Source organism: Cydia amplana, chromosome 9, assembly GCF_948474715.1.
Source record: "Cydia amplana chromosome 9, ilCydAmpl1.1, whole genome shotgun sequence".
Classification (NCBI taxonomy): domain Eukaryota; kingdom Metazoa; phylum Arthropoda; class Insecta; order Lepidoptera; family Tortricidae; genus Cydia; species Cydia amplana.
Window position 1 is genome coordinate 15,784,752 of NC_086077.1, and position 11,389 is coordinate 15,796,140.

General features: G+C 36.6%; 1 protein-coding gene across 1 annotated transcript; it reads right to left on the bottom strand.

The window, feature by feature from the left end:
- Positions 1-5,088: 5,088 nt before the first annotated feature.
- On the bottom strand, positions 5,089-6,787 carry LOC134650742 (cytosolic Fe-S cluster assembly factor Nubp2 homolog). Its single transcript, XM_063505673.1, has 4 exons — positions 6,577-6,787; positions 6,171-6,441; positions 5,610-5,781; positions 5,089-5,322 (listed from the first exon to the last, which is right to left on the bottom strand). The coding sequence occupies exons 1-4, from the start codon at positions 6,685-6,687 to the stop codon at positions 5,094-5,096; spliced, it is 783 nt and encodes a 260-aa protein (XP_063361743.1). The 5' UTR covers positions 6,688-6,787; the 3' UTR covers positions 5,089-5,093.
- Between the last annotated feature and the right edge of the window lie 4,602 nt (positions 6,788-11,389).

The window sequence follows — 11,389 nt, forward strand, 5'->3', positions numbered from 1 at the left end:
TTTGCCGTCCAGTGCCTGTTTCCGTCCACTTGGCGGAGTTGCTACAAAGAATTGCGGAAAATTTGAATATAAACAAGCCTTCTCACACATGTTTGGATTTGTTGCAATCCATAATGTCTAAGCAATATTTTTACCAAAATAAAAGTGTTATTTGACAAATAGCGGCTTTAAAAAAAATTATGTAAGTGGCGGCATTGCATCCAGAGCTTGAAAACGTCATTTTGCAAGAAAAAAAAAGTGTTGGCGGAAAATGTTCACGGTAAGTTTATTAATTAATTTAACTAGTTTAAGTTACGTTATTGGCACATACTGCAACTTAAAAGTATAGTAAACGCAATTTTAAGTGTTTTTTATAGTTTTTTCATAATAATCTTTGATAAATTTAGTGGACGAGTACTGACATACTAATTTTGAAAAATATTTAGTTTCCGACCACACGGACGGTAACTGGAACAGCTAGGTGAGTATTTGTTATGATCGTTTTACTTCAAAAGACTTATAAACTACTATATATTTTCTCTTAAAATGATGTTTCTTGCTTATAAGATTATACATTTTAGTTTTCGTCCACGATTTTGTCAGTGTTGCTTGATTAAAATCATGTTTAAAATACGTGGTCGAAAACTAAAAATAGCTTTAAATATTGTTTCAGTTTCCGTCCATGTACTATGAGTGGTGTAGACGAGATTTATTATTACATGATTACTGAGGGCGAAAATAGCAATTCGTGGATGAGTTTCGATTTTGTTCGACGAAATGAAAGAATTGAACTGAGTCCGACAATGAGACGATTCCACGAATTGCTATTCCCACCGGAGCATAGTGGTTTGCCCCAAATATGCGAGGAAATAAGTTAAAATAGGCAATTAATTATTTAAGCATCAAGCATTACTCGAATCTTAATATAAAAAATGTCAAATCTTACGATTTTCCCTCCTTAATATCTCGCGCACGAGTGTGGAGCGGGCTTTAAAATAATTGAAATGTCTATGATTATTAAGCAGTATTTACACGATGTTACAAAATAGTCCTGCAAGAATGAGACATATAATTGTCTCCCTATCTCGCTCTATATCCTACAGCATGAACTGATAGCTGTACCAGGCCGTGTGGATGCTGGTTTAATAAGTATCTGTTTTTCGCTCTCACTTAAGCCCCGCATTCACACTCCTACCTTGTAGGCCGCCTCGTAGTCCGCCTCGTTGGGTAGGATTGTGTATGGGGGTTGTAGACTACGAGCCGTCCTACCGTTTAGCCGTTTGTAGGACGGCTCGTAGTCCACAACCCCCATACACAATCCTACCCAACGAGGCGGACTACGAGGCGGCCTACACGGTAGGAGTGTGAATGTGGGGCTTTATAAAACTGCGTCCTTAAAAGCCATCTCTTTCTCGCTCTCACTCATGGGTGCGGTTGTCTGTTACACGGCTTTAATGGACGTACATACGGCGGATCACCTTACACACGATCGAACGTGCGCCGGACCGCAAAGTCACGGTCCGGGCGTCTGTAAGGCCAAGCGCGCACCACGATTTTAATTTTTGCGAGACGATTTTAGAATCGCGCTGTAATTTATCGCAGAAAATTCACTGCGCGCACTGCGATGAAAAGTCGACGATTTGTTCATTCTCGACATGGATTTCGTACCAGTCGCCAGGCGTGAAACAATATGCAATCGCTGTATGACTGAGTATTTATACCACAAAGGTGATCTCCTTCTATTTCTATAATTAAACGGTCAACATCTAGCGTCTCATCTTGTGACTCCATTGGAGAAGCAGGTTCCGATATGTTGACTCTTGGAGAGCGAAATGCCGACTGAGGTCCGGGGTGCGATTTTATTATCGCAGTGCGCGCGGGGCCATACAACTCCGTATGCTGCAATTCACTTTGTGACAATGGCGTCGCGAGCAGTCGCGGAAAAATGTGACAAATCACAATTTTAAAATCGCTGCGATTTTTTTGTCGCATATGCAAAACAAAACTAAGTCGGTACTAGTAACGTACATAGCTTAAAAATAAATGATTCCTTATTATATTGATATTATATATTATAAATGCGAATGTAACACTGTTTGTCGGTCTGAGTCCTGAGGAAGGAAATATATATAAATATTTATCACGAAAATAACCATTCTACGCGGTCGAAGTCACGGGCAGAAGCTAGTAACTAACTAAGAATTATCTATATAACATAAAAACAAAAAATAAAGATAGGTATAATTGATTTTCAATGCAATAATGCCCCCTACAGTACTTTTTCATACAGTGGACGAAAACTGACTCATACGTGGACGAAAAGTAGCTCACAGGCGGACGGAAACTGAAATAACCCTACTTTTTCAAAATATATTTTTTATAAAATAAACCGTAAATATTATTTAAGGTCACGTAATATTAACCTAAAATAGACAATATGAGCAATACAAACAAATATAGCACATTTAAGCAAGACTACTTAAATATTTTTTTTTAGCATTTCAAAGTAGACATCTCCTATAATTGGACGGTATCTGACACAATTACCCTATATCATATAATATAACTGACTCATAATTTTAAAAGTAGCTTTAGGACTTCTCTTAAGCAAGGCTTAGAGTAGCAAGAATTGCATGCAATTTACGTTACATTACAAAAATTGCCAACTACTAAGGTAAACTGCATTCAAAAGTTTGATCGGATACCGCAATGTAATGAAAATTGCATGCTCTTTTTTTTAAGTTAATCCTCGCTTTAGACTTAGGTTTTTAAGTATAATTTCAAACTGAACTGGGTTCAGTCGTTCCGTTTAGGGATCAATCGGTAAAAGGGTTTAAGTAAAATGTAGTCAGTATACGAGGGCTGTTTGATAAGTACCCGTTTATGAAAAAAATAATCAGTTGTTTTTGTTTATATGCATTTATTTTTCTTCATAGTCTCCTTTTAACTCTATACACTTGTTCCACCTATATTCAAGCTTCAATAAACCATCCAAAAAGTATGATTTCGGAAAGTCATTAAAATAGGCCTCTGTGGCGGCAATGACTTCGTCATTTGATCCAAATCGCTTACCACCGAGCCATTTTTTCAGGTTGGGAAACAAAAATAAATCGCATGGGGTCAAATCTGGAGAATACGGGGGGTAAGGCAATAGGGCGTAGCGTAATTGTGTTAATTTAGCCATCACAACTCTAGACGAATGAGCTGGTGCGTTGTCGTGATGAGACAGTACTTTTTTATTTTTTAAATGGGGTCGTTTGTCCTTCAACCCAGCGTCAAATTCATCCAATAAATTGGCATAGTACTGCCCTGTTATCGTTTTCCCCTTTTCTAAGAACTCAATATGTATAATACCCTGCGAATCCCAAAAAACGGTCGCCATGACCTTTCCAGCCGATGGAACGATTTTTGCTATCTTTCGCGCAGGTTCACCCGGTAAAATCCACTGCTTCGACTGCCCTTTCATTTCCGGGGGGTAGTGGTGACCCACGTTTCGTCTACGGTCACGAAACGACGCAGAAACTCCTTCGGGTTACGTTTGAACACGGCCAAACACTGCTCCGAAGTAGTCAGTCGGTTCCGTTTTTGCTCCTCCGTGAGTAAACGCGGCACCCACCTCGCCGATACTGTCTTCATACCCAATTTTTCTTCTAATATGTTTTGTACCCGCTCGATTGGAACATTTACAGCATCAACGATTTCTCGAAGATCAATTCGGCGGTCGGCTAAAACGATATTTTCAATTTTCTTAACCATATCGTCTGTAGTCACCTCAATTGGGCGGCCTGGGCGATCCTCATCAAAGACGGTTGTTCTCCCCCGCTTAAACTCGTTAAACCAGTATCTGACGGTTGTCATAGAAGGAGCACATTCATGGTAAACCGCTTGCATTCTTACTTTTATTTCATCACATGTTTTTCCTTCCAAAAACAAGAATCTAATTACAGACCGATACTGCTCTTTCTCCATTTTCACAATTTTAAGTTCACGCTTTCACTGAATCGCTGTCAAATGAGAAAAAAACAAAAGAATGCTGTTTTTTTTTTAAATTTTCCCACCTCTGAAAAATGGCTTAAAACGATTGTATACATATTTTCGGCCCGTGATATTAATACATTTGGAAAACGGGTACTTATCAAACAGCCCTCGTACGTTACTAACAACAAATAACTTTGTATGAAAAATAAAAAAAAACACATGTGATCTCAAATAGGTCAAATATTTCTAGGGTATAATAAAAATTAGATTTTAAGACAACAATTTATTGATAACAAGCCAAATTATACAATATCAGGGTAAAAAGGTACCAATGAAGACACATGCCAAAGCAAGCCTTGTGTCAAGGAGACAAGGTCTATTCTATATCTAGATGTCTTCATTTTGTACGTATTTTATTAAAATATAATAATATAATGAAAATATTGATGTTATAACCAATTAAATGTTATTCCTATTTTTCCTATTTACATCTTAGTATTAGTTTCGTAATAAATGTCATTGTGTTTTAGAAGTTCGTTTTATTTTTATCACAATCACACATAAAAACTAAAGGAATGGTTATGAAAGTTTTGAGTCTATGGATATCAACGCTTTACAACTTTTAGGTACCTACTTTATGTACATTTTAAGGTTTATATTTATAACAAAAACATAAGATTGGCTGTAACAACAACATATGTATATTATGTAACACAGTCTTTATTAAAAAACGATTGACCATGACATTGACAGTTATATCTGAACAGAATGATATTCTTACATCACACATTTAGCCCGTGTGGTGTAACCAATATAGCATCAATAAAGATTCAATATCTGGGAGATAACATACAAAAACATATAAAATCTCAAAAATATGGGCATCCCAGAGACAAGACCTACCTAGATCGATTTTTCGCCCCGAAAACCCCCCATATTAGGTTTACCCATATAGCAAATTTCATCGAAATCGTTAGAGCCGTTTCCGAGATCCCCGAAATATATAAATATACAAGAATTGCTCGTTTAAAGGTATAAGATTGACGTGACAGTAAAGCATTCATTTCAAATACAACTGCCAATTTTTATTGAGGCAATATCTTCAGCGTATTGCAAGTAGATTAGTAGATCCATGTCTATACTCTATCACTCTGTGCTAGCGTCCTCACCAGCTCATCAAACACTTTACTAGTAGTAGAATCTGGCAGATCCGTGACCGCAGCTAGTCCCTGCCCGGCTAGCTTGCCCACTCGTGGGTCGATGGGTACACTCCCGAGGAATGGGATCTTGGCATACTCGGCTAGGGACTTCCCACCTCCGCTGGAGAATATGTTTGTGCATTCGCTGCAGTTTGGACATTCATAGCTGGAATAGGAAATATTGATTATTTTAACACATTCAGTGCCGAACCATCGGGTATTTTATGATTTCGTTCCCAGGCCGGATGACCCGATAGTCAGGATCGTAGTGCTACAGCTTTATATGACGAAATTTTTGTGGCCTGGCGCGAATGTCTTGTTTGGATGGGTGGCAATGAATGTGTTAATTCATAGACATGTGATGTAGTGCAAATTACGTCAGAAATACCTAGATGGTAACAATATTTAGCAATATTATGCATCTTAGAGTTGTTTATAATAAACCTGACTTACCCACTCATATTCTCAATGATACCCATAATGGGAATGCCAGTTTTTCTGCAGAAGGTGATTTCTTTCCGCACATCCTCAATGGCGACTTGCTGTGGAGTGGTCACCAATATGGCGGAACACTGGGGCACTTGCCGCAAGTTCTCCATCACTGTTATGTGCTCGTCTGAGGTGCCTAGCATACAGAATCAAAAGAAATAAAAATGTGTAACTTGTTAATGTTCATTATCAGGAATTAGGAATTGTTATTACTTCAAAAAATATTAACCAAACAACATGTCAAACAAATAGCTAAACAACTATACCAACTATAAAAAAAGTTCTTCCATTCCATTGTATTCTCAATATTTTTTCTGACTGATCAAATAATAAACGTTATATGCTTCTGCATAGCGGCCAGCTAGAGCTTTTATAAAACAATCAGTAATTCATAGTATACAGTATCTTAGTGTTATTTCTTAATACACTACAACAAAAGAAAAAGTTGCAGACTATACTTATTGCTTTGTCAGCATTATAATAGTTTATTGAAAACTCCCTAACTAAATATAGGTGATACTATACCTGGTGGAGTATCGATAACAAGATAATCAAGCTCTTGCCACTGCACATCCTCCAAAAACTGCTTAATCATGGAGGTTTTCTTAGGCCCTCTCCACACCACCGCGTCGTTGCGAGAACTTAACAGAAAGCCTATTGACATGACCCCGAGCCTCTGCTCTGGATCTGTGTACACGGGGACCCATCCCTGCGGGCCTTGGTGGACGTTTTGGTTCTCAAGATTCAGTAGATAAGGCACACTGGGGCCGCATAAGTCGACGTCTAGAAGTCCAACCTGATGAAATATTGCAAGTTACTAGTGTCTTTTAAGGAGCTCTCACTCACAGTATATGTTGTAATAAAGTTTTCAGAAGTGATATGCACAAATGTCGAATATAATTAGAAGAAAAACTAAGTCAAAAGTTCTCACCTTATAACCTCTTTCCTTCAATGTTAAGGCTAACTGAGTGCTTACAGTAGATTTTCCCACACCGCCTTTTCCCGACAATACCAATATAACACGTTTCACGTCGTCTAACATATTGAAAAGTATAAAATAAATATAAATCGTAAAGTTGTAGCAAAACGATAACAACACGACGATGAGACGTTTTTTGACAGTTTAATAACTACAAGCGTGGTTTATAGCTTAATTCATAGAAGGTAGCATCCTATAGAAGTGGTCTACGCGTGCCTCCGTGAGGGACAAAAATAAAATACATACTCCTACTGAAAAATACATCTCGCATCCAGGCCATAACTGTTTAAAAAAAAAAAAAAAATGAAAAATACATCCCGTTCTGTCAGTTATCCCCACCACTCATGCCCAATCCAGTTTAATACTAGATTCATGGCTTTCTTTAACACAACGTTCTCAAGCACGCTCAGTAAAAACAACATAAAACGCCCAATGAGGTTTTTTCATTGAAAACGCCTCTCGTCGTTACGTTCCATTACACGAATGCTTCGTTGTTGTTTTCAATTATATTAATACATCAATCCTATTTTAAATCAGGAAATAATAAAATTAAACTAATAAAATAAGAATAAAACTTATAAAATCAACAAAATTTAGGAAGAATCGCCAATTTTTGTTGCAATTTTTATTGTAACGCGGGATTTTTTTTATTTGAAGGCAGCCCTAATTTTGACAGCGCCTGCGCGACGACCGTGGCGCCGCCGTGGTCAAATAAAAAAATATTCAGTTCAGTTTTGTAAAGATTTTTGTAGTGGTGGCTGTGTAGTTTGCGAACCGGTATTCTTATTAGGAAATGAATTATTTTTCTCAACACGCACTGGATTGTTGGACGTTTTATGACATAATTTGTTTGTGATATTGTTTTCTGTGTTCATTTTCCGTAGAATAGATAGTGTTTCGCGGGTGCAAGTGTATTTCTTTTGCGTAGTTTGAGTTCATTTTGTGGTCGTGCAAGGATTTTGTTCTCGGCTCGCGGCGGTCGGCGTTATATTGAGAGGTAAGGTTGTATTGGATTATCGATATAAATTGTTGACGATGATCGTGGAAGGCGGCGTGGTGTAGTAATCATCCTGCGGTGCGGGTGTAATAAAAAATGCGGGTCTCGTAGTACCGGGATCGGGCGACTACCGCCCGACCCACCCCTTGTTAAGCCCGGCGAAGGGCAATCTCGCGATGACTATAAACTGCGAAATATACTTTTACCCTTCTTTATTTACATTCTCAATGCCCACGTTATGTTTCGTCGTGATTCGCTGTGATGTCTTATTATTCCTCCGCATTATTTCGATGAGTGTAGGGAATTTACACTGACTAACTTATTAAGATGACTGTTGACAAATGAATCAAACTCATTGGTTTACAATTACATGTCTAGTTTTATACTTGCATACTTATGTTTAATTTAACTGAATGTTTGCCAGGTTGTGAAGATAGAAGAATAAGATTAGAATAGAAGATTAAGATATTCAAACATAATAGAATAGAAATATGATGAAGAATAGGAAATGATGACCGGAATAATTAATGGGAAGGAAGAATAGACAAATAAATGCAATTGTTGAAAGTTATGTTAAAATATTTTTCTACTCCAGCACTTAAATGTGTCAATTAAATGACTGACAGTGATATCTAAAGCAATGTCATTTGAATGCTTTGTCTATAGGCTCATAAGATGACTGCTAGCAGTCATCTTATGAGTATAATACAACTGCTTTATTTTTTTTAACGATACAAGTTCCGATCATCTTGATTGAAAGAGGTATGTTTTCATTTACAATAATAACTCTTTTTTTTTTAATAATAACTTTTTTTTTTAATGATAACTCAATTTTTTTTAAATAATAACTCTTTTTTTTTAATAATAACTTTTTTTTAATAATAACTCTTGTTTTTTTTTTTTTTTTTTTTTTTTTTTTTTTTTTTTTTTTTTTTTTTTTTGCTGCAGCTGTCATAGAAAAAGTAATGTATGCAACAGCTCATAATTGGTTCTTAAAATTCTCGGGTCTTTTTTTACAAAACTCGACTACGTCTCGTTTTGTAACTTCGACCCTTGAATTTTAAGAACCCTTATTATATCACTGTTGCATAAACTACTATTGTTTAGCACTTTTTACAATGTTAATAAATGTACCTATTTAAGTCTCTAGTTCACAATGAGAATTAATCATGTTTACATGAAATCTATAAGAAAATATTTTTTTAGCTTAGAATTTTACTAATTTTGTCTTAACTATGTTTAAATTTTGTTGCACTAATTACAAAAGCTTTGATATTACTATATTACTCAAATGGGGTAAATGATTTAAAACAAAATAATCCAGTCAAAAATCTGCTTTACTGTCTAGGCAGAGGTTCAGATTGTGAAAAAACTAGTTTTTGTAACTTAGTTTTCCTAGGACATATCAAGATTTTGTAACTATAGCTTATTTCCATCATAAAAATCAAATAACTTATTATTCTAATATTTGCAAATCCTAGTCACAAATTAAAATATCTACGCAATCTAATCTATGCATAATATCTGCATTGAACCGGCAACATGTAAACACTAACCCGCATATAGCAATTAAATACACAAAGTAATGTTCATCTCTCTGGCTATTACTATGCGGCAACATTCAGAATACTAAGTGACGCCACACTGAGAGATATGCAAATTTGCACACTGCTTTGTATGTATCGTAAAGCATGGCCCAGATCTCACAGACCCTGAATTGATAATGTAATTTTTGCCAGTCAAAACACTTGTTAAGATTCGAGTCACATTTTTCTTAAGTTATTCTAAGATCATTGTTTCAAGTTAATCCAAGTTTTTAATTCGGTCTTAAAATTGTTGTAATGAAATAATACATTTTGTGTTAGTACAGTCAATCTCTAAAATACTAAAAATTTCACCTTAGTGTGAAATGTGTGAAAGTTTATTTCAATAATTTAATGTGTTTGAAAAAAGATATATTGGTATAACAGAACAAGTAAATAAACTGAAATGGCTGATTATGAATGATAGATTCTGTACGAAAAGAGAAGAGTTGTGGAATGTATGGAGCTTTTCCGAACAGACTAACTAATTTGATGCACAAAATAACCAGTTTTTTTGTATACTTGTTTTTGCTATTGTAGGTATAATTAACTCAATAAAAAACAAATGTAGATAATGTCTTTATCTTTGTGTACTTACATTTTAAAATATTGCAGTGTAGGCAGCACATGCATGTTATCATTATAAACACAAGATTAAAGATATGAATGTGTTTTCTTCTGGACGCCATTGTTAACTTGTAGTGCAATTAAAGTAATTTTGTTCTTACTGGCAAATTTAAGGTATCTAGGATTAGGACTGCTTCCCTTAATTCTAACACAGGCAATACCTAATTACCTACTATATTAAAACTATTCCAAGGCCCGTGTAAGATCAACCTTTAGTACCTACTTCCGAGGTGGGTCTATGGGTCTATTTTACACGTAAGAAGTATCCAAACTAAGGCACGTTACTTTGGGCCCGCTTAAAAAAAGCAGGCCCCGTAGACAACATGCCAAAAGCTAACGCTCCGTAGCGAACGAAACGCATCTGTCACTAATATGGAAGAGTGATAGAGAGAGGAAGCGATTCGTCACATTCGTCACCTTGGCTAGGCCGCCAGGAGATCCAAATTCGGCCTGCGTAAAGCAGACGAGAGCATCGAAAATCGCCGTGGCCTTAGGGCCAAACTATTTGGTCCCCCCTTCCCCTGGTCAAGTAAATAATTACATTGTATGCAAACATAACGTGATTTGAATACTCCTTATAACGCAGAACCCAATACGATCAAGCCCCACAGTTGTCCGTAAACCCAATTCGCGTTAATTACAGGGGAAGCCCAAGGCCGCACTTCCGTTACTATTACAAAGTTCTATCTTCATACTACTTCCACACCGACTTACAACCTTCTCGCTTTAAGTTAGTTCCCACCCCCGCGAGGGCTGCTTCCCTGGTGACACGTGCCCTGCTTTATGGCTGCGGGGTTGCCATTATTGGTATTTTAATTAACATATTAATGGCATGATGTTGGCAACACTTTTTTGTGCTACTTAGGTCGGAAAATTGGCAAAGCGTAGAGAAATCCCATTTAAAGTTCATGTCCCTCTTCATAACAGAAACAATATAATCTAACCCAATGGCGTCTACAGCTTGCTTTTCAAAAGTGAGGATAAAATTACTGTTTTGAGAAAGACTCGTTCGATCAAATGAGGCAAATGAAACATCAAACATTTCTAGAAATTGCGATTTGCTGCAACCAATTGTAGATATCTCTGTTTGGCCCTATGGTTGACTGGTAGAGAAAGAGAATCCCACCTGGCATTAAGTCCGCCATTTGTACATTGTTGTATATAGCTTAAATAAATAAATATGATACTGCATTGGGATTCGGTGTGATTAATTCGACTGAGCCCCACTGATATTTTCTTTTGATACAGGTTATCATTATGTCATCTTCGAGAAAGGTTATCGTCTCGTCATTCGATGTAACCTTGTACCCAATGCACTTAAAAGTGGCAGCTACTAAACTAGATGGGCGTTTTCTAAAATAAATATCGAAAACCTGATTCTTTCAAATCTGGACATTCTTGGGCTCATTCTACTCAGAATCGACAGCATTCTCCATCCTTCCATTAAAAAAAGTTGTCCCAAAATGTCCATTCCATGGCCATTATGAGAAAAATTTTCACTTGTATGAACGTGACGTAGTGGAATGTACAATTTTAATACAAATTTTTGGGACAAGTT

Bases quoted from the DNA above. Each gene is read 5' to 3' on its own strand.
- LOC134650742 (XM_063505673.1), bottom strand. From the start codon at position 6,687: ATGTTAGACGACGTGAAACGTGTTATATTGGTATTGTCGGGAAAAGGC. The intron at 5,782-6,170 runs GTATAGTATCAC...TCTGTATGCTAG, and splicing joins TGTTATCGATACTCCACCAG to GCACCTCAGACGAGCACATA. The intron at 5,323-5,609 runs GTAAGTCAGGTT...TTCCTATTCCAG, and splicing joins ATCATTGAGAATATGAGTGG to CTATGAATGTCCAAACTGCA.